The 24,110-nt window shown below is 34.7% G+C and overlaps 2 protein-coding genes across 3 annotated transcripts; both read right to left on the reverse strand.

The window, feature by feature from the left end:
• Nucleotides 1–2,957: 2,957 nt before the first annotated feature.
• On the reverse strand, nt 2,958–8,521 carry LOC147393850 (Got1/Sft2-like vescicle transport protein family). Of its 2 annotated transcripts, XR_015182365.1 has the most exons (7): nt 8,303–8,521; nt 8,108–8,161; nt 6,498–6,571; nt 6,100–6,217; nt 4,578–4,636; nt 4,284–4,489; nt 2,958–3,496 (listed from the first exon to the last, which is right to left on the reverse strand). XR_015182365.1 is itself a non-coding variant. In XM_086456805.1 (6 exons), exons 1-6 carry the CDS (start codon nt 8,396–8,398, stop codon nt 3,418–3,420), a joined length of 480 nt encoding a protein of 159 aa, XP_086312931.1. In that variant the 5' UTR covers nt 8,399–8,520; the 3' UTR covers nt 2,976–3,417. The 2 variants fall into 2 exon arrangements, 1 of the variants encoding a protein (XP_086312931.1); XM_086456805.1 differs by lacking the exon at nt 4,284–4,489 and having other exon boundaries at nt 2,976–3,496; nt 8,303–8,520.
• A 1,109-nt stretch (nt 8,522–9,630) lies between these two features.
• Nucleotides 9,631–23,858, reverse strand: LOC147393851 (histone-lysine N-methyltransferase ATX4-like). Its single transcript, XM_086455368.1, has 23 exons — nt 22,196–23,858; nt 22,031–22,086; nt 21,750–21,918; nt 20,974–21,093; nt 20,779–20,847; nt 20,619–20,687; nt 20,403–20,494; nt 20,170–20,262; nt 19,571–19,706; nt 19,098–19,203; nt 18,889–18,988; nt 18,610–18,734; nt 18,265–18,410; nt 17,100–17,204; nt 15,974–16,038; nt 13,969–14,176; nt 13,143–13,229; nt 12,964–13,020; nt 12,783–12,872; nt 12,185–12,271; nt 10,957–11,031; nt 10,627–10,727; nt 9,631–9,857 (listed from the first exon to the last, which is right to left on the reverse strand). Exons 1-23 carry the CDS (start codon nt 23,120–23,122, stop codon nt 9,767–9,769), a joined length of 3,174 nt encoding a protein of 1,057 aa, XP_086311494.1. The 5' UTR covers nt 23,123–23,858; the 3' UTR covers nt 9,631–9,766.
• Nucleotides 23,859–24,110: the final 252 nt, after the last annotated feature.

Consider the following 24,110-nt stretch of genomic DNA (forward strand, 5'->3'; position numbering starts at 1 on the left):
CCATTTAGAAGATACTTATATCATTAAACCCCATATATTTGTGAAAAGGCTTTATCATTGTTATTGTTGTTGTTTCATGCACGGGCAAGAATCCAAAAGTTGGTTTTATCAAAGCTTGTACTTTTTTATCAATTTTTTATTCTGATTTAAAAAATCATAAACAATTTGTTAAAAACGATCATTTGAATTTGATAATAACTTCAAAAGTGTATTGTTGAGTTTAGTCCCACATCAAACACTCAATGCCTTGTCTCTCTTCTTATATGCTCTTGAGCCTCTCCACTCATTGTCAATTGATTTTAAGTTAGACCCCCAGATTTACCATGGTATCAGAACGGGTCTTTCCCTACTTCACTTCACATAGTTCACATCTCTGCGTGCTTTGGCCTAGTCCGCCCCACACGTGTAGGGGCATGTTGATTTTAGTTCCACATCGGGTACTTATTGCCTCGTCTATCTCTTTATAAGTTCCTAGGTCTCTCCACTCATTGCTAATTGATTTTGAATTAGACCTCCCAAATTGATGTAATACTCTTAACATGTAGAAATTAGAAACGAGATTCCAACCCCCAAAAGTTGCTTCAAACACTACCTAAACAAAATAGATTAATAAAATAAGAATAATATTAATGATAATTTAAAATCATTTATATATCATTATTTCAAGTCAAATGTTAAAGCTCCATCAGCCTTTCTAGATTTCGTGACTAGTAATGTTTTTTTTAGGAAACATTATAATCCAAGAAGATTCGTTACTAGTTCAAAAACCTCATCAAGTACTATATTTGAAACAATTACATTAAAAAAAACATAATTTACTTTAAAATATGTTTTTTTTTTCTAGATCTCTTCTCTTTCCACACAATGGTAGGTAAGATTGCTTCGACTCACCTACCAAAAAGGCATCTTGTTTGAATCTCGAATTTCTTTGATTGTGACCTCCAATTTTGTGACCCAAACACCTACCACGGTATGTGACCCATTATGTCTAATAGACTCAATATTGTACATAGAATTGCTATCTTTGGCTTTTAGTAAAATTCACATTTACCAACATTCCGAACCTAATCAAGATCCCGAACCAGTAGGTTCGGCCATGTCCGAAGCAAAAGGTATGGGACCCCAACACAACTAGAAAAATATGTCAGATATCTTCCTTCCATGATGATTAATAAAAGAGAAAGCAAGAGAGAGAGAGAGAGAGAGAGTAGCATCTCCAATGGCATTCTTTGTAAATTCCGCTTTTATATATTAAGGTCACCATGCCCAATGTGCAATAGAGCCAAGAAGAACTTTTAAAAGTTGATACTGAAGTTATTTTAATGGAGTTGTAATATTTTAAACCACATAGCCCATGGTACAATAGAAACAAGGGAAATATAATAAAGAAAGAAATTTTAATATCACTATGAGAAAGTCCATTGGTGTCTAACTATGAAAAGTTTATTTAATAATGATTTTAAAAATATATATATCTCAAGGCGCGTGGTTGTTGTACCTCGTCGATGATGTTTTATTTTTTTTACTTTATGTGGCATATAATTCAAGTTGGTTGAATAGAATAATTGTGTTGTTGTGACTACATTTTGGATGTTTATTTGTCTAGACGTTAATGATAGTATGTTGTACCAGAACCGATGTCAATAGGTTCTTAAATGAATAATGATTTTCCTTTGACATACACCCCAATCACAGAACCGTAGATCATTTGCCCCGGGATATATAAAATCATAAAAAATAAATAAAAACAATCTTGTGTATCCCGAGGCAAATGATCTACGGTTCCGTAATGGGGCGTATTTTGTCCATAATGTTTCTCAAATTTCACTTTCTAGATGATTTGTGGACCCTAAAAATGCTTTAGCTTAGAGTTTGGGTTTGGATTTGAATGTGAATTTCCAACAAAACTGCAGCCTCATTACTACCACTTTGAACCCAACTCAGGGTGGGCTTAGGCTGAGCCTTAGAACAATTTATCAATCCATTGCCCACGAAAAATGGTTTTTCTGAAAAATGCAATTCTCGGGGGTGTATGATTGCACATTTTCCTTGAAAAAATTATTTTTCCTACACGGGTAAGAAAATGCGTTTTTGACCCTACTATCAGGAATTCATTTTCCCCAAAGAATTCATATTTTCTTGAAAAGGAATTCTCTGCAAATCTTATAGACCCTTAAAGAATGCAAATGAACCACATATATTCCCCTTGACCATTTGTTGTGAACACAAATCCTAAAACCATTAGCTTCACATTGTATTTTCAAGGTTTAGACAACAGTTTGTACATATGTAAATCATTAAATTAACATAACAAATCTCGTTCCTCCATTCAATTCTACCAAAAATCATATTTTTGTTAATTCGTCAGTGTCTCCATTGCATTTGACCGAGTCATCTTAATTCACTTTCCCTTAATTGATCACACATCAGGGTTTGCGATTGTCAGTAGGTGTGTCAATGGACGGGTTTAGGCCAGTCTTTGTTGAGCCCTAACTCGTTCCTTAAGAGCCGGGTTCTACCTAGATTAGCCCTAGCCCAGCCTGGTTCGGACCAAATAAAATAACTAAAACTCAATATTTTCAAAGGAAAAAAATCTCTTTCAAATATGTTTTTTTTTTTGTTTGTTTGTGTGTGTGCATGTTTGAAGACTATCCAATTAACTTAAAAGGGTTATTATAGATGAGGGTTAAATTGTAATTAGATAATATAATTTATTTTTAATAGAAAAATATTATAACTATTTTCATAAGATTAAGTAAAGGGCCAGGTTGGGCACTATAAGGCCCTAGACCAACCCGGATTTAACGGGCTGAAAATTGTTAAACCCAGCCCTACCTTTGTGGGTTCAATTTTCAGGCCCTAACCCTTGTTTTGTCGAACTGACCGACCGACGGGCTCAATTGACAGTGTCTCCATTGGATATGATCGAGCCATCTTAATTCACTTTCCCTTAATTGATCACATATTGGGGTTACACTAATCGATGTGAATCTCATGCTACAAGCCTAATTTGCAAGATGTAGCAATTCTAAGGATTACAAATCTCAATTATATATTCAGTTTAAAACTGAGATACACCAACTGTTGGTTTAAGTCTGTCATGCCCCATAAGAGTAGAAGATAGTTAACAATAATATTACACTTGACACAACAAGAACATTAAGGCATTTATGAAAATTCTTCAACCAAACAAATTTTTTTTTTTTTTTGGTGGATTTAAGAAATAAAACAATTGGAATTAGAATCTGAAAACATCATTCTTACATGGGTCATCCTCGGTCGACTTCCTTGAAGCCAACAAAGACCAAGTCAAACAAATAATGCCACAAAAACAACAGCAACAACAACACACCAAACCTTAAAGCGTCACGAATTTCTAGAATCAACCTCATGAACCATCTTTGTAGATGGGTTGGTCTAAATTTCTGTGTCACCACAACTGATAATCAATTCGGTTACCATTCGACGAGCAAAAGGAACATAGCTTAAACTGTACCTGAAAGAGCTCAAACACATTCACAGAAATGGAGATAACTAGTTAGATCACATCACTAAACCTAAAAAGAAAAAAAATAGCAATCTACAGGGAATAAATTTCAAGGAAATCATGATAATAACAGCTCTTCTAGAAGAAATTGTCCGAAACAAAACTTATGGGGTGAGCTCAGTCAGGGAAGCCAACTGGTGTCCAAATGCTGTCAAATCCCTTAGTTTTACTTACCCAAATACTTGATTTCAGCCAAAGTCAAGTTGATTTGGGATTGAACTCGAATAAAGTAGTAGTTCTTACATATTGGTGGAAATTGCTGCTTTATCCAAAGATACCCTCAAGGAAACCCAGTTTTGTAGTTAGGCAAACTGAATGCTGCAGCTGACACAATGGTTTTAAAACTCAAATAGTAAACGAAAAAACCCCACAATACGCTAAAGAGGCTTTCCATTGACTCATTGTTGAATGAGACAACTCGAACAAGTTGGACGACTCAGTCTTGTTCATGGACGAGACGAGATGTAAAAATGATTTTTAAAACCATGGCTGACACACACCGATCGAACTTAGAGAATTTTTTTTTTTTAAAGACAGCAATAAGACCAGCTATGATTTATGGAGTAGAATGTTGGCTATCAAAGAATAAAACATGATCTGCACATCCGATTGAATATAAGAACCGCCCAGATATTGGGATAGAAAAATGGAAAGATATTTGAGATGGTTTGAGAAAATTTAACAAATATCAATCAAAGCACTGGTGAGGTGAGATGAACCCTCAACTATCTCTAACCTTTTCTTCTTTCTGAATGGATTTAGTAGGTTTTGCACTTGTTTTTGTTTACTATTTGACTTTTGATTTATTCTAACCATCAGACAAATGGGTTCTTTTAGACTTTTAGCCCTATTTATCTGGATTGTCCAAAGAATGCAATCAATTGGCATGGATCTGGAGTAGAAGATCGGCAAGGTGAGAGCTTGATTCATCAATTTAACCATCTGGAACAATGAGATGTGGAATGTGAAGGACTAAAGAAAAATCTATTCATCGATGGAATAAGGAAGTGCATAAAAATATGAAACTTACCAAATAAGAGCGCAGATCTCACTTATGATAGCCAGTAGTGTTAATATCTTGTTATGAATCTGCAAGACAGCATAAGACAGAATGAAAATATAATCAGAATCAGATGATGGATGCCACACTAGCAGCTTAATTCTAGAGAAGGGATCCTTTCGAGTTTGACGCCCTCCACTGTGTGGGGTTTATGTAAGGAAAGGAGGAATTGCCATGTCTTTGAAGTGAAGCAACATAGTTACTTTAGCAATATGCTGAGGGTCTCTACAAGGAATAGTTCCTAATGAAGCATTTTGGTATCTTTGGTCTAAGCTATTTAGCGAGTGAAAGGGCATGTTTCTCAAAGATGTTGTATCCAGATGGAATTAGAGGGGTGGCAATGGATCGGGTTGTGTTGTGTTAAGGTAAGGGTATTCTAAAAATTTACCCAACCCAAACCTGACCCATTTAATAATCGTGTCAAAAACTAAAACCCAAACCCAACACATTTAGTAAATAGATAACCTGACCTGACCCGTGTAACCCATTCAGTAAAATTATAATCTTAAATGGAAAAAATAAATTCAATTTCCACCACTTAAAATAAAATACCATTATTAAAAATAAAGTCACACAAACAAAATTTAATATCTACCAACATAAATTGAGTATTTCAAAAAATAAATTAAGTATTTTTCGAAAAAATTCCAAAGTTCTTAGAATTTTGTCCTCTACATCCCTGTGGCATCAGATCATGTTTTTGGATGACACAAGGTAATGTAGCTAGGAAACTTTTCTCACTAACTTACGAAGGAAAGTTTTTTCTTTCCAAAACTAAAATTTCAACCCTTACTTATTTGAAAAATATCTTAAAACATCCTCTATATTTTATAAAAATTGAAGAAAAAGAATGCATTATAAAAAAGTTATACGAAATTCTAGTAAAAAAATGAGTAATTTTAAACATTCTTAAATAATTGTTAATATTTGAGATACCTCCTATGTTTCATGATTTAAAACAGGAAAACAACACAATAACTAAACATGTCAAAATGGGTTGACGTCCCTAATCTAAACACGACCCGTTTAATAATCATGTTAGACAGGTAAACACTATAATGACCCAAACCCAGTCAGGCTTGATCCAAACCCACTAATTTCATGTCATGTTAAGATTGCCAACCCTAGATGGGATGCTACTGTAGGCACCGACAGATAGTTGTTGCTCCTCTCTTTTTTTAAATTTCCTAGATCCCCTAGGTATGAACTTTCCTTTTTCTAATTTCTTTTAAAAATAAAATTCTTTACCTATAAAAAATAATAGAATAAATAAACCGGATTGAACAAACCCAACCATCCAATCTTAGGAGATCTCCTAGCTAGGACCTTGCTAATGCCGAATCTCTTGGCCCTTTTGACATTTGCTGGAATGTTGGATTCCATACCTCACTGTGCCAACCCCAAGAGTGTCCCAATTTGTAAACCTACCTCAAGCTTTTACAGTGTTTAGAGCTTTGACATAGTTTCCATGTTTTGGCTGATCGAGACTTACCCAAAGAGCACAAATGAGAGCAAGAATAACACTCCCAATGTAAATAGCTGTTGCATAAACACGGACAGGGTCAAACATCATTCTCATTTGTTGTCCTGGTCCAATAAGGAACGCTGTGCTGCCATACAAAACTCCAACTTTAGAATCTTGAGAAGAAAAATAAAAAAAGGAAATAGAATAGCATTGAAGCAATATTTAAAAATTAATGCATCGATATGGCTCAACGAACTCATACAAACTCTTGGAACAAACCAGAACAATTTTTTCTTGAGACGGATGTTTTCTTAGATAATTTTCATAAAATTAGAGTTTAGACATGTTTTGTATCAAACTCAGTCGGGTGCACCATAAATCAAACTTCTGAACGTTGCTCAGTACAGTAAACCTACAAAACCCACCTTCCAACAGCCAATACGTTGCCAAGGGTGAATATAACTGCAAATTTGATGGGTCTGGCAAAAGCAATCAATGACTGTAAAAGAAGGAAAAAAGTTAAATCAATGATAAGTGAGTAATAAGTTAATGGATTCAATTAACACTTACAACCTTTGAAATATATTTGCAACTAAAGCCCATCAATTTCCATTGTTCCCTACTTACGACCAAAATTTAAAACCACAAAAACGAAGGACAACTGTGAAATCAGCTTCCATGTTTTTATAGTTTTATTTTTCTCTTTTAGCTAATAAATAATTAAGTTCAAAAGCAGGGGTGAACTATACTCTATTGAAACTAGATATATCCAATTTCTAACTTACGATGTTGGAAAATATATTTGGCGGGAGATCTCTTCAAAGTTAAGCAATTTTTTCTAGCTTGTACATATCTTTCACACCATGTCTAGTCCTCAACCTTTTATATAGAATTACAGATTATCATTCTTTTTAGGAAATATAATTATCATTCGACTTATGTTTGCTTCTTTTTTTTATATTATTATTATCATTTTTATATAATTTTAAATTTTATTTGTTTCTAAAATTGCCAAGACTTTTAATAGCTCCTTTTTTCTCCTCTAATAGCCTTCCGAACCCCTTCCCATCCCACCACCAAGTTTTCTTAAGTCTGATTTTTCCCTTGATTAACCAAGAACCTCTTTTAATACATTTTGAGACTTCATTCAAAATCATTGTAGTTTCTCCCTCTAAGTTCCACAATTTCTCCTTTATCAGTTTATTTACAAAAGAAAATGTTTTTCTTCTCTTCTAGATCCCAATACCTAAGTCTTTGGTAGTTCAATTCTTAATGTAAACATCTAAAACCATAATGGGTGGCTTGCGACATACCATATCGAAACCTTCTTTCCATACTAGAGTCCAGAGCACTACCAAATCAAAGAACCCTCCTTATTATAACAATTTTGTATTATTATCAATGTGACTTTGAGTATTCAGTTACCATTTAGATAGATTATTCACTTATTATTTGGCCGATCTGCCAATTTCAGAATTAGTAGGAAATTATTTATATAATCCTAGTAGTTTTTTTTTAAAGAAGTTAAGCTTGACTACAATTATTCCAAGGGAACTTTACGTTGTCCCAACTCCCTCGAACAACTCATCTTCTCTCTTATTCTATTATTTTTCTCATTTTTCTACATACTAAAACCTGAAGATTGTTTGGTATGGACATTAAAATTTGTTAAATTCCCAGTAACAATTGCCCTAAAATTTCCCATCAAAATTTTATTTTTTTATTTATTTTTATTATAAAAAAAGTGAAACAATAGGTTCAATTAATGGGTATTTTCACTGAAGTCTCAATTTTTTAAAATTAAAAATAAATCAAACAATAGATTCAATTAATGGGCATTTTCTCTCATACCCATTATTCTTTCGATCCAAAAAACAAAACAAAACAAAAAATCATAATTTCATTAAGAATCATATTATACTAAAATTGTAGGAATTCATATCAAACTATTAAAAATAAACATCAAAGGGACGTATACACACAGAATTATCACAGAAGAACTAGTTAATGAGATGGGTTTAGTGGGGAGTCATACCAGAAGCATGAAAAGCAGGCCAACAACGAAAGATGCAGCAAACCCATATATTTTCTACTCAAATAAAAAACCAAAAAAACAAGCAAAAATCGAACTTGTAAGTATGAGAACCAAAACCCTGATTTTAATTAATAGGAGGAAAATAGAGAGAAATAGTTATAGATAAAAATCTTGTAAAAATCTATCTATCTGGACCTGTAATGGAGAGAGCGAGCACGGGCCATCAGATTCTAAGAAGTTCTCATCGCTTTCTTCTTCTCCACCCAAAAGAGATGAGCCGATTTTCCACATTATTGAATTTAAATCCTCAGTTCTCTATGGCTTCGATCGAAGAGATCAAACATAAAATCGAGCTCATCTGCAGATTCAGTCCAGAGAGAGAGGGAGGGAGCGAAAGCAAAAAAGTAAAGAAATTTTAATTGAGATTCTATTAGTATGTCAATATTACTAATCACACACCAACCTTTTGAAATGAAAGAACTGTCAAAAATCAAAAGTCGTGCTCGGGTGACACAGTATCTACTGCGATTCTCACAATGCTGACGTGGAGATGCCTACATAACCGTAGATGGTTATTTATCGTATCGCGAGGAAAAACATCTATGGTTAATTGCACATCCCACGTCAGACTTGTGAGAATCGCAGTAAATCCCCTATGTCATTCAGCTTTTTCCAAATAAAAAATGTAGAATTTATTTCCCGTAACAAGGACAACTTTTGGAAAAATTCCGATTCCGATACACAAATCATTTCAATTCCCAAAACGGGTTTTCCAGCCAATTCGTTGGTGGACATTCTAATTTAAAGGGTCTTGTTAACCTGTGCCCTAAGGGCTAAGATTAAAGTGCAATAAACACACTTTGGAAAATTAGAATATATATCGAAAATACCCTTAAAAAATTATTTTTTTACCAAAATACCTCATATTCGAAAATTATTCAAAATTTTCCGAAGGTATATTTATTGCACTTCAATGTATACCCGTGGAGCACATGCACACGTTGATAAAACCCCTAATTTAAAGTGACAAATCCTGTTGATAAAAATTGACAAACTCACTAGTAAATTTAACGAACATTTATCCCGATCAACTTAATATTGGCAAACGAGGTTAGTCTTGGTGAAGGTGGGTTTTGAAATGTTATCAAAACCATAGTGACAAAATCGGGATTCGGGGGAAAATTCAACAAGAGAAAGCCTTGGAAAAAAATTGGCAGAAGTCAGAAAAACATCAGATAAATTAAAATTTAAGAATTTTTTTTCTTTTTTTAATCCATGATTTTTTGAAAAAAAATGGGGATAAAATAAATATTAAATTTGGTATAACAAAATCCCCTATCCCCTTTAACTGACCAACAAAGAATACATAAATTTGGTATAACAAAAATGGCACTAATTAATTGTGCTTGAAGCACATGTACAAGTAAATGTATCAGCAGATTTCCCTTTCTCTTGGAAAGCTCGATTTGAAGGAAAAAATAAAAATTAAGGGGAGGAATCTGTATGAGACTATTATACATGAATGCCAGCAAATTTTCAGCTTATATTAAGCTTGAACAATTGTCAAAACAAATTGAAATGAAAAATACAAACTCAGCAAATAAAAAACAGTGAGATCTAATGCTGGCAATGAGAATCGGTTGGAGAAACAATCGTGGTCTAATTCATAAATTTCCGACAGTTGGGAGCTTTACAGAGACAGGGGACTTTCACGTCATCACATTCATCAGGATCGAATAAGTAATCGTACCTGCCAACAAAGAAATCGAATAGTTCAATGGGTTGAGTATGATAAAAGGTAGCACAAAATAAGGGTTCTTGACCCACTGTATTTAATCTCCCGAATCAATATCAATATTATATAGGAATCTTTTTTTTGGCAAATGGTCGAAAAAGTCCAAAGATTGGTGGATCTCAAGGCCTTGTATGTGTGGACCATATACTCCACTGTGCATAAAAACAGTGATAACTGTTAACTAATTACAATTTACAATACTTGAAACAATAAACATACTCTATAAACAAGTATGCTTACAGAGTATGAATCTTAGTAAATACAAGGAACCCAACTCAAACAAACACACTCTATAATCTCTTTTTTTACAATTAAAAAAATAATGATCCTAGTTTGCCATAGGACATGTTTATAGCTTTAGTAAGAACAAAGTTTACACAAGAATCCACCATAATGGATGTTAGCTGGTCAGATGTTTAACTTAGCTGACACAAGGTATGTGACACTTGAGGCTAGTTGACTTAGATAAGCTATCGATGTCCAAGCAACACTTCAAAAAATTATTTTGATTCATTATTCATTATCAAGAGTAAGTGGTTCTCGGCTGTGGTTGTGTATGGGCTTGGTCTAGTCTGCCTGAAGCAGCTGGTGTACATTTAAAGCAAACAAATTTTTACTAGCAGAAGATAAAAACTTTTTTTTTTCTCTTTCCTTATTGATACAAGGTGTACATGCTTTGCACATACATAGAGAGAAGATAGAAGTTGGGGTTAAGAAGTAATACGTTAGCTCATCACCAGCAGAAACTTTTGTCTTAGCAATAAGTACAATTCGGCTCTCATCATCACCCACACTCATGATCCTCGCATAGCAGTTGGGCATGCACTGTAGCATGAGAAAGGGAATGTTTAGAATTATGGTCTAACAAAACCAAACAAAAATATAATTCTTTTAATGGAGTCCAAAAATGTTAAAAGTGGGATCATTAGCATTACATGGGAATTGGAAAGATACCTTTTTGAGCAATAAATGCAACATTGCTCAAGGTTAGTATAGTAAAGAAAATAACAGGAAAAGAAGGCTTTATCTAACTTTGATTATAATATTAACTTACAGAATGGTTTATTAAGCGGGCAATGTTCCCCTTATCTGTGGCATCAACTACTACTTCTTCACTGATTTTAAACAGCTGCAAAATAAAAATCAGTAGGTTCCAATATTAGGGAAGGCACATTCCAAGGCGAGTTGAAAGAAGTTATCCAAAAAGAGATGACTAAAGCCAAACTATTAGTTCAAAATTTTAGAGCATAGCTTGGGATAATCTTAACCACCACAATCTATCCATCTATCATATAGTAGAAAGCAGTAATGAAAAAGGGGATGGTAGCACCCAAGAGAGATCCAATATAAAAAGGGTCTACCACCAGTGTAAGTATGGAAATTGCACATGTGCAGCGAATGGGACCTACTTACTATTTAATGAGTTCCACAATTCAACGGGTCAAACCTAGGGTATCACTGCCAATACAAATTCATGATTGGTTGATCACACGCTATAACAAATTCTGACTTGTCCAAAAGAACATGATAGATTGCATGGTGATCATTGTCGATGCATGACAGAACTCTAGTGAACCCAAAAAATGTTGGGTTCAACCCCTTGCATGTGCAACCTGTGTCGTTGGTAGTCTTTATAGTAAATGCAACAGGAACCTTGATGATGTCCTTAACGATGACAAAGGACATTAAGCAGATGTGTGCATACTAAATTGCAAAAAAAAGTGTGGGCATTTTAACAAGATCCTACAGTGCAGTTCTTTTGTTTTGCTGGGGATTAAAAAGAATGAAGTAAAAAGGTCAAAATCACGGCAGCAGAAAGAAAGTTCAAAAGAGCACACAAGGACTAAAGAGATGGGATTTAGGGAGGAAATTGACGTTTGATTGTCAAAGCTTGCATAAAAGACTAAAGAGATGGAATTTAGTTTAAATGAATATCTGATTATGGAAGCTTCAAATAGGTGCCATAAGTTGAATTCACTCTATGATAACCGATGACGATTTTTCTATATATTCATTTAAAACACCTGGAAAAAATCAAACGAGAATAAAGCTTTTGGCCAAACAATGGCCTCCTTCACCAGATTTTTCAGTCACCATAATTGAAGGGCTGTAATACCACATTTTTCATGATTTTTTTTCGTTGAGAGTTTCATATAACTTTTGAGATTGTAAAAATATTAGCCAAGCTTTGGGCCTAAGCTTGTAACTTTTTTCCTTCTCAAACTATCACCCAATGATTGAAAAAGAGGAAATATCAACTGAGTTACAAAGAAGTGGCTCACATAGCAATCTTTTCCTTCAATCTGGTACCGTTTCTCCCTTAGATCCGCAACACTTCTCCTCACCTGTTCTCCGCGATATTCAAGAACCTGAAGACAGTCACGGGATTGAGCCTCATATTAAGGAAATATTTCACTTTTGAGGAAGCAACTCACGTAAAAGATTATGCATAAAATCTACCAATTATGGGCAAAAGGATTTTTTTTTTCCTTCTCTCTGTTTTTTTTTTTTCATATACAAGGGAAATTTAGCAATTTCATAAAGGCTGGAGAGAAAAGGAAGATGTGTACTCATGAAAATATCTTCAGATTTTATCCAAATTTACCATCCTCTTTTTTCCAGTCATTATAAAATGACCAAGCTACCCTTATGCTCGTTTTCTAATTGTTGAGACAAATATCTGATCAAATTATGCATTAGCTCCTTTTCACAGACTCACAGTACATTTATTAATATTATTTGTTACTTATAGGTGAAAGGCCTAACTTCACTTTTTTTTTTCTTCGGGATCAGTATATAAGTCTATGTTTACAAAGTCTCAGAAAGTTTCCCACCAGAAACATTGCTCAACCTAGTAACCATCAAATAAAAAAGAGGTACCATTTCTCCTTCCTGAATGTCGCGACGTGCAAAGAGGCCCCATCCATGTATTCCAGATCTACCAAAGCAAACCCTATCATTTTCGGTTCTCTGAAGCCATGAGTAAATAACAATAAAGATGAGAAGTGTGAATGGGGAAAGCAGAAAAAGAGAAAGAGAGCACGGAGTATGGGTAATTTGCCTGTAAGTAGTAAAGCCGTTCCCTGAATGTAGAAAAAGATTTAGGATCCTTTTCTTCCTGTTTTAAAAGAAACAAGAAAAAAAATAAGAACTTCATTTCCAGATTTATTAATACCACTTCCAAATCAAAAATCTAAAAATGGCAACAAAACTCCATGGTCAATAATAACAAGAAACTACCTTAATTGTGTTCAAGCTTTCTATCGTGTCTAAAGAATGATGGCAAGGCCCCATTATTCGGTGGGCTATTGCCTCTTCTCCCGTCCTCTATCAAGCAAATAAAAAGAAAGAAATGAAGATGAGAAACAGGCCTGAATTATCAATCATGCAGAGAGAAAATTAACAAAAAAATATATAAATTGAAGATGTCACAGCCTTTGTAAAGCAGAAATTGTGCCAGTTACAATGATTCCATATAGGAAAACATGTGAAGGAAAGTAATGTCTCCTACATTGTACTTAAGAAGTTAAAATGATGTGTTCACATATAAAAAGAACACTTCACAACCAAGTTTAAATAGAACATCCAAATGATGTTTTGAAACTGAGACAGAGCTCAACCCAGCAAAGGAGAGCTAGTCAAGTCAACATAGTCTTATCTTACATTTGTCCTCCTAATCCTAGACCTGTCTCCTCTTAGCCAGTGAGAAACATCTTCCATCGATCAAGATGTAGAAAAAGGTTCACTAAAGAAGCCAATTGATCAAGCAATGATGTTGTAGAAAGGGCTTGATTGATCAAGGTGGAACTCCTCACAGATCAGTCTGCCCCTCACAAAGCAACCTAGTGCAAAATCAGACTGGCTATATCAATTGTTTTCCATGTTCTTTTACACGTGTCCAGGTGAGGGTATGGGCTGATACAAGTTAGATTCGCCATCCCAATTCGGATATTTAAAACATTGGCCCTAAACAAAGAGCTTAAAAGCTAAATTTCTATTTTGATCAGTAACATTCAAGCAAACAGAAAGTCTTTTAAAAATCTGTGTAAGGTCATATGTAGTATACCTTATTTTTCAATCTTTCAAAGATCCGGCACTTTGCAGCAGACAACGGATCCAAGTGATCACTTTCTACTTTTGAATCCTCCAGAGTCTCTGTTCTCTTAGATGAAATTAGCCTGGAACCAGTTCCCTTCTTATTTTGGAGCAGGCTTTTGGTAGAGAAAACCCCTAAAGGGCTCTGTACGACTAAAACATTATCTGGGTTTGGAGCCCTGTGCAAAAGATAAAATTATGGAGCAAATAAGAATGGTTTTATCAGGTCAAGGCATAAAGCCATATGCTTGACACAATGGCATAAAATGTTCCTAATTTTGTGTGAGGGTGAGAGACATGAATGAATACCCATATAGGTTTCAAAAATCAAAAAACATCCCAAGTGATCTGTGTACCTGTCTTTTTGTTAAATTACAGGGACTACTGTTAGGGGTAAGAAGTTTGAAATCATGTGCACAGCACATACACAAACATATAAGCACAATCAGGGGGGTAAGTGGGCCCGAGCATAGTCACCAAGTCGGAGTTCATGAATAAATCACCAAGGGAAAAATTCGATAAAAACAAAAAAATAAATCAGGCTAGGCTTAGGGTTGTGTAATTGTTCCTACTAAGTGGTGTTCTCATATTATATCATCAAATCCCATATTAAATTACAATAATAAATCACCAAACCCCATTTTGATATCATCAATGGGCCCTAGCACTAAGAGCCAGAATAAGAGTACATTTAGATGGATACATAGATGTAGATATAAAGCACAAAATCCCTTTGTACCGCAAAGCTTATTTTGCTACTTATTCAATTTTTTGTAGTACTGGGCATTTTTGTAATTCTATGGAGGTTAGTTCTATAATATTTGGATTGCTGTGTTGAAGAGACAACTCAAGCCATCCCCTAAGTTGTCTAAATTTACAAAACTACCCAGTTAATCAGTTTCAATTTTCAAGCAACCAAATCCACCCACGTGTCACTCTATTAGGAATTATTACTTCTCTTTTTTTGGATTTTTCAAAAGGCCACAACTTCCAACCGGTGACTTGGTTTTTCAATGAAAAAAAGACAGTTAGAAACCTCTCACTGAGATCTTTCCAGTATATCCACCATTAATATTTATCTAAATGTACAATTGTTATTTACAATTTTCCTATAATGACCTTATAAACTTGGCTTTTTAAGATTGACATAATGTATAATACAAAGTGAAAATAAGCATGGTTGACAAAATCATTTAGGTTTTAAAAATTTCCTACTACTTTTATTTCTGGGTTAGTCATCTCGATCTCCCTCACTTATAGAATCCTTTTACTTAAAGAAAAACATTTCTCCTATTATTCAAGAAAAAATCTATTAATCATATAAAAGCAGTGCTACTAGGGAAATATATATGATTTTTCCACCTCATTTATTTCATCCATGACTCCATTGCTTTTAATTGTTCTTTCAACAAAAATATCCTTCTCACTCAAACGAGAAAAAGGTAGTTTAGACATTCAAAAGTAGAATACAAATCTTTTCTGAAGGGAATAGAGTCGAGGATGAAGCATAAAGGAGAGTGGATAAATCACTTCCCTAAAGAAAGGATTATAGGACAGGTGTATGATAAAGCTCCTCCCTGCCTCTGCTTCACGCGTGGCACAGATGCATGGGAGTCAATTAATGCTCCTGCCTAGGAGTTAGGGGGGAAATAAAACCAGTGAAATGATTCTATACATCCTATCTATCACATTCTATAGGACCAACAAAAAGATAGGACATGTTCCAGACAAGAAAAAAATTGAAATGATAGGAACCCTGTCAGGTTATATGAAGAAAAAACCTCCTCAATGGGATCCATCACCTGGTGGAGCTCAGACCCCATGCATGAGTTCCATGCATATAGGTAAGATGGGCTAGTTCTTACTTCTTCGCATGCATCTTCCATGATGCAAGCTTTTATAACTATCCTATAAATGTGTATAAATGTAACTGCAAGGAATGCAATAAATGTTACCATAAAGAAGTTAACTTTTACCTGTGAAAAGCACAGTAAGAGACCATCTTTGTAACTTGTCTTCCATTTCTTTCCAAGGAATGCAACTGCAAGTCATACAGTACAAGTAGAATGTAATCATTTAATAATTTTTTTTTAAAAAACAGCAGACTAAGAATTCAGGACTTCAACAGATTCCATGTCATCCTGAACCTGAAAAGAAGGGGTCATCTGATTCCTAAACCTAAAACAGAAGCAAATAATTGTAATTGACTGCAACTACATTAGTTTACAACCATGACCACACTTGCAGACTAAGTATAGAGATATTCATTTAGTACAGGAAATGGTGCAAAGAGACCATCTGATTTGTCACTGCCAATCCAAAAAAAAATTCATAGAAATATATTGATCGTACAGAAGAAAACACAGGGAATTTCAATATCTTTTCTAGTCTAGTCTGTTAAGTACTAAAGCAGTAAAGAAAAGAATCCAACTTTTTATTTATTGATAAAACGAATCCAACTTCAAGTTGGCATCCTTGAAATTTTCATGCAGAAACTTACAACACAAAGCATACAAGTGTTTCTCTTATATATTAGGCTCCAAAATGCTAGGGAAACACTAAGCGCACTACCGAGTTCCACGCACAGGAAGAGAGAATAACAGACACCAGAAAATTTTCCACATTGTAAATGGAAAAAAATTGACAAGAATAACAGCCAGGTCATGGGAAAGAAATCTCATGTATATGAAAGATAGAAAATAGCATATATTCTCTAGAGGACCAGTTGTAATATCCCATTTCCTAACGATAAATTTGCAAAGGTACCATTGATGCAAGTAGCCTGTAAATCTGCAACATATAAATGCCAAAGACTTAAAAAAAACCTTCAGTCTAATATTCGTCATTTTCCAGAAGCCATTCATGTTTTACCATTCAACCTTTTATTATTGAAAACTAATTTCATGAATATCATGAATGCATACATGAGAAGAAAAATTATGAAACATGACAAATAAAGTAAACTACATAAAAAGTTCATTGCTTAGCCAGATGTGATGGGAGAGACGTTTCATTTATTTAAAAATTGACATTCCAAAAATGAACTCGTTATAGATCAAAGAAAGGCAATAAACATCATTTCGAGGAAACAGGAGCATTTACCTCCATACGATATCCAGCTCTCGATGCACACATTGCATGATAATAAGTGGAACACTTGTAACACCTTGTGCAGGAACCATGCATTTGCTTACATATCAGGCAAACCTACAAGTCCAAGACAAACAGTGTACCCACTTATATTCATTGAAGATCGGTATTTATAATAAACCAAGCAGTTCAATTTCCACCAGAAAAATTAACAACTCTAGATTGTAACTGGACTTGCATTGATCAGCAAATGAATCACGAGTAAAAGCAACTACATTCATATGCATTATATTGCTAGGTGCACCATGATAAAGAAATTTAAAGCTTGCAAAGATGCCGTCTTCTGCTTCAAAAAAATTCTTCTTTAGAAATTTTCGGCAAGGGAGATTGTTGGAAGATTTTTTTTTTTCACGGGGAAACTGAAGAAGAATTCACACACAACAGCAGCTTAAATAATTATTTTAATTAGATATCAAATACACATTAAAATATGATATTTTCATGAGATATGAGAACAAAATAAGAAATTTTCATTTCCCACAAGAAATTTTATTCATTGTGACTAGTGTTTTTAAAATCATTGATTATAGATTTAAATCCTACAATTCCAATCAAATCATGACCTAAACTATTTCAATCCTAAGACCAAATCCCTTTGGATTAAAATCCCATGACATTTGTGCGAATCTTTTGGTTCAGGTAATATTCAAGATATGAAATTTACACTTCTCTCAAATATTACGATCTGAAGGAGTACATGGTACATATTTTCATGATAAAGCAATGGTTCAGATATCGAGATTGCCAAGTAGCTGTACAGTTATTACCAGTAAACGTTTGCACAGCATTTTTTCATACATGATCAATTAGGGAGGCTTGAGGCAGATTGTACCTCTCTTTTAAAAAAATGGGTATATTATTCTGTTTTTCTCTCAACTTTAAAAATAAGTTCTTAATCAATAATACTATCTTTTGATTTGAATTCTATAACTTACACTTTCCCAATTCAATGAGTAAAGACAACATTAATCGTGAGAAGTCAAAGGTACCTTTATTTTGTTTGAAATCTTAGAGAGATATCATAAAATTTTCTAAATCACTAAAGAGATATGTACTATGGACTCTAGTAATAGTAAAGTGACTAGGACTGTACACTCATACACAACAAAACATTTACCTTTACAAAAGAATCTGATGGGATTCTCAATATTCCAACTGCAGGCTCCATTTTTTCATCACTTGAGAAAGAAACTTCAGGTTGGAACCAAGCACATGTGACATGAACCCACAATGTCTCAACATCAGTTGGCTTCAAGGCTCCCCCTAGATAAGAAAGACGTCAAAAATAATCAGATCAAACGAACATCTCCAACAAGAACACCTTATATATTCCATGGAGTTGAGAAAACAGATGCTTTATCCCATTAACGAAACTAAATCCAGTCCAAAAGATAAAAGTTGCATGCAATCAGAAGGCAACAGAAATCCCCGATTGGAGTTCAAGAAATTCCAGAAAACTTGCCTTTTACAGGACAAAGACAACACTCCCTCTTGATATCAGGTGTTTCGCATGCTCTGCAAACCCATGAAGTGAAATCTCGGATATTTCTTGCTCCATAGCATTCTTGGTGGACAGCTATTTGACACCTGGAGCAAATATCAATAAACAATTAACATATTTCATTACTTCTAGTAAAATACTTAAAACCTTGGTACTATCTCCTGAAAATTAATTTTGTTTTTGCCCTCCTAACAAACACTAGTTGGGTGGCCAAAACGGTCCAATGGATAATGCAAATACCTGTTGCAGATGATAATTTTATTGTAGTCCCAATCTTCAACCCATCTACAAATAGCACAACGTTCTGTTGTCCACTTTGCATAAATGGGCTCATACTTCTCTGTCATAATGAAATCACAACCGTCATTAATTTTTTCACCGGTAAGAGCTACACTCCCACCTTTTCCACTGCAGGTGGAGAGGATATTGAGGCATGAAAAAAAAAATACCTTGCAAGAAAGCAAGCAACTTTTGTTTCCGAAACTTCAAAGAAGGCCGTTTGGGAGGATTTGCAGAAAAATGACCATGCGCATAATACTCTGAGACCTGCAGCATCTGCAAAGATTCAAAAAGAGAACAAATTTTCAACTCTTAGTTTCTGAAAATATTTTTCAAACATTGGTCTCTCCATCAAAATATCATATAAACAATTTTCTCTTTGCTAGAAATTTTTTTATTTATTTTATGTGTAAAGAAACAAGGTAAAATAAACATTCGTACCATAAAAAATACTAGGTAAATAAAATAAAATCAGTATTAAGTTCTTGTGCGCGCATGCATTCACATGTTAGGCTGTGCCAAATCTGAGAAGCAATTTGATTCCATAATGAAATAAAAATCTAAATCTAAACTGGTAGAAATGAATAGTGCATGGAAGCATAGTAAGATGCTCAAAATGAAAAGATCCACTTCAAGTACAAACCCATTGTTCCAGTGGTAGCATTGAACCTTTCACTTTAACACTAGTCTTCCAATTCTTCTTCTTAGAACCTGTATGCCTCTCCCAATCAACAAGCGACTGCTTCTCTTTCCCACACGAACCACACTTGCACACAACTCTGAAACAAAATGAAATGAAAATAGATAAGTTAATATACATTTTTTGTATAAATAAAAATAACTTAATATAATTCTTCTCAAAGTTTCAAAAAGAATCAAGAAATAAACAATGATGAGAACAAAGATAGAATCATTATTTTGCATAGCATGAAATGTTAACTGGGTTACTGACTTGTAATTGGTATGATAACAGGACAGATAAACAAATACGCCATAGATATATTCAACTTATGAGTAAAATTTTGCCAATTAATAATTTAGGAGGATGATTGCTTGTCCTCAATAACTAAATCTGCATTTTTCCATGTTAAAGGCCTGAGAACAATAATACTAGTTTTCTGAAGATTACAAGGATTGGTTGTTCACTAATAATGCTAGATGAGTCATTCTATTTATTCGTCAGAACTAGCATTGAGAACCGATTGTAAGCAGAAAAAGTATTATGAAGCGTTGGATGCTTACAAATGAAGACTAGGAAAATATGTCCCTTCAATGCCAGTGCACACAACATTTATCTTCTCGAGCAGCAAGGACTGCCCATTGTTTTTGTTACATCTGTTTCAAATATTGTATCACCATTAGGTACAGACAATGATGGAAAACTGACCTGCAGTATAAAATGCTACACATGCAGATGTTGATCAAAGAGTTGTGGAAACAAATGAATATATATCAAATATAATATACAGAAGCACCTAGTTTTTGGCTGCCACTTTTCAGAATCTGATAACTCAAAATTGAACTTCGCCTTGCAATCAGGGCAGTAATAATCAGTGTCCTCCAGATCCTTTGAAAAATAAGCAACTTAGTGAGCCACCTTCACACACTCCAACAAAAGACATCAAGAAGAGGGTGCAAATGTGCAATAATCAGAGTATAACAATCTTTTCAGCATTAAATAATGTGCAAACCTTGAAAAGATTACTGGAAATTTTGTCACATTCTGCATGAACCCAAACTTTACACCCATCACAACGTACCTGGTTCAGTGAGGAGGGTACCAACACAATCATAAACAATATGGTTATTTAGTAAGAAGAAAGATATCACTGAGATTCTAGATTGTCTTACCCAACTATCACCATCTGAATGATGCCAAATCTTCTTGCATATGCCACAATGTTGTTTGGATTTTGGTAACTGCAATAAGAGTGTATTACTCAACCTTGAAGAATAGACAAGTTCTTGCAAATGTCCAAATCCAATGAACTTGTTAGCATTCAAAAAATTCTATTACAATTAAGAAATTCAGCGTGCTGTACGAACCCTAGCACAATGTTTGCATAAGTGCTGGCCTTCAGGGGTTGATCCCTTCACTTTCTTTGAAGCTTTAAACGGTAAACTCAAGCCACAAATATCACATGGTTTTGTGTCCTGAAATAGGTCCTGCAGAGAAAAACTAAAACGGATGAACTCGTAAACTTGGATGTGCATAATTTCATGTACCTCATAAAATTTGAAATAGTAAATTTACAGATTAAAGATAACCAATGAGATATGTTCACGTTCCAGTATAATCACATTTATTTATTAGATCAATAAATTTTTTTTCCATAAAAGTTTCTCCATTTTAGGTTCCTGAGGATGATCCTCCAAAACTGAACCTTGCCATATATTAAACAAAAAGGCTAGTATGCGTACGACAAACTTAACCAATTAAAACCGTGTTTCCTCAGATGTTGTTAGACACTTCAGGAAGGCTCCAGAAACCCAAGTGCATGGTTCAGCCAACATTTTCTTGTTCTTCTCCTATTGTAGAAGCTCAACCCTACCAAAGATCACCTTTTGTGCCATATCTCAGCTCACTACAGACCACAGTTCCCCATGGTCTCAAATATGTTTTTTTATTATTTATGATTAAGTGACTTGGCCTCACAGAGTTATTGAATCACTCTGTCACTAGCACACGACTAAAATCTAAAACCACATAATTAAAAAAAATCTGGTTATACAACCAAATTGTTACTATTTTGCTCATAGAGTCCAGCCCTTATCCAAAAATAAGGAGAGATTAGCAAAAAGTTGGTTTTGAGGCAACCTGCCTGATTCATAGATTGACATTCCTGATCCTGATTTGAATCAGTAAACTCCTGGATCCCTCTCGGATTAGATTTAATCTCTGCAAAGCCATGCTCTGCTAAAAATGCCTCCTCTATTGCCATTCGAAAGTCACTAGGCTTGCTATTGTGCAATTGGGTCTGCCCCTGAAATCTGAACAAACCAATATTTTGCCAAAACCTCAACTTGAGAGGGTAAGCTCGCACAAATTTTTTTTTTTTTTTTTTTTTTAATAAAAAAATAAAAAACAAAAAAAAAAGCATACCTGTCTACATAATCTATGAAAGAATAAACCATTCCATGTCTCACCCATGCATAGTCCTGTTCATCACCCATTAAGTAAAATTAGTATTAAATTGAATTTTGATTAATTAAAGAAAGCAAGTCCACTATTAGAAAATAATCTAGAGAGAGAGAGAGAGTTTTTCACCCTTTCTTTTCCATTCCCAGAGAAACCAAAGAACATGACACAAATTGCTCCAGAAACACAGGAATTCAAAACACTAACAGGAGCTTGAGACATTGGGTCGATTACAATGGCTGGCCAAGCAGGATATCTCTTCCCTGATTTTGCCCAAACTATATCACCTGTAGAGAAACCCTTTCTCTTCGATGTGCCCTTAAAGTAGAGTTTCTTGGGAGCCTCTTCGAATTCTACGAAAGGTGGAGACTTTTCGACTTCAACCAAGGACTCGTGAAGAGATGTAAGCGAACTACGAGAAGTAGAATACTTTCTAATGTCAAAGTTCCTCAACCCTAAACAGCCCTCTTCATCTTGTTCTTCTTCTCCGAAAATTGGGACGAATTTAGGGGTACGGTAGCTGAATTTGTCAACCTTGTACTGTTTCTTGGTGATTCGATTGTCAAAATTGGGGGTTTTACTGCTGAATTTCTCTTTCTCGCTGATTGTAGTTTCAGCATTGAAACTGGATAATTCTAGGGCATCTGGCTTAGATTTTTCTTTCTTCCATGGATCAAGAATGGAATCGTTGAAACGAGACGGGAGTACCTGAACCCGTCCTCGAGAAGTTTTCACAAGTGGTGGACGAACAACCTCTGCAATGCGATTTTTCCCTTTTTGATCATCTCTGCTCTTCGATTCCACCTCGCCAGGGCAGTAAGAGACTTCGGTGCACCATGAAGCCGCGACACTACTGAAATCTTCACGAAAACCACCAAATTTCCGTTCGAATCTGTGACCATTTGAAGGAATTCTGCCAATTGAGACCTCGCGATACCCTTTCACCTTGCGTTTCTTCGGATGCCCCGAGGTTTCGTCGTCTTCACAACCAGATTCTTCCACTTTGCATCGCTTCAGATTCAGCATTTTCGTCTTCATCTCTCGTTTGATAATCATCCTCTCCAATAACAAAAAACCAGAACACAAATTCCTCTTTCAATCCCAGGAGAAAAAAAAAAAAACCTTAATTTCACCACAAAAACCCCTAATTTCAATATCAAATCAAAATCCAACAATTCCAATTCAGTTTTCCCTCCAATGAATTCTCTCTCGAATACAAAACAGAACCTAAAACCTTAATTTTGCTACCAATCCCTAAATTCAAAGAAAAACGTGTTAAAGATCAACGAAATTCAACACAGATTTTTTACATTGAAGATTAGAAGAAGTAAAATTTAGCAGCAGAAACGACTGACAATTAACAAGAACTATATCTTGGAGCGAAATTTTTCCAAGATTTTAGGGATAAAAGCGAAATTGCAGAGAAGAAATTCGAGCGGTTGAGGAGGGTTTGGGGATCTGTTCGACGAGCTCTAACTGATAACCAACCTTTCTGAGAGTCCAAAAACAAAATATTTCACGCAATTATTTATATATTTATTGATATATAAATATAAAATATATAAAACTTGCATTTTAAGGCAAAAATATATATAAATAGATGAAAAAAGCGAGGGAGATCAGATGAGATGAGTTGACTGACGACGGGCGATATATATAGAGAAAGGGGTTCGAGGAAATTGTGAAACAAATATAGCAAAAGTGTTGTTTTGCTAACTTGCGCAATGTGCTTAGTATCTAATCCTGAGCACGATTTGTTGTAGTTGTAGACATTGGTGATGGTGAGATCCAAACCGTGTTTCCATGGCTATAAGCCCGAGTGAATTGGAGAAGTAGAACTTTATAGTTTATGGGCTCTAACGTTCAAGTTGGAGAAATTATTTTTTTGGTAAATTTTTTTATTTTTTAAATGTTAAAATCGTCTCTATTAATGTTTATGGATTGGCCAGTAGTCTGTCCATATTGGCTGAATTAGTAGATGGAGGAGCTCTGTTTTGGTAAAACTGAACCAAGCAATATCATCTCCCCTGGTCTGTGATTCATG

Source organism: Akebia trifoliata, chromosome 10 (genome assembly GCF_017979445.1).
Source record: "Akebia trifoliata isolate Shusen 1 chromosome 10, ASM1797944v1, whole genome shotgun sequence".
Classification (NCBI taxonomy): domain Eukaryota; kingdom Viridiplantae; phylum Streptophyta; class Magnoliopsida; order Ranunculales; family Lardizabalaceae; genus Akebia; species Akebia trifoliata.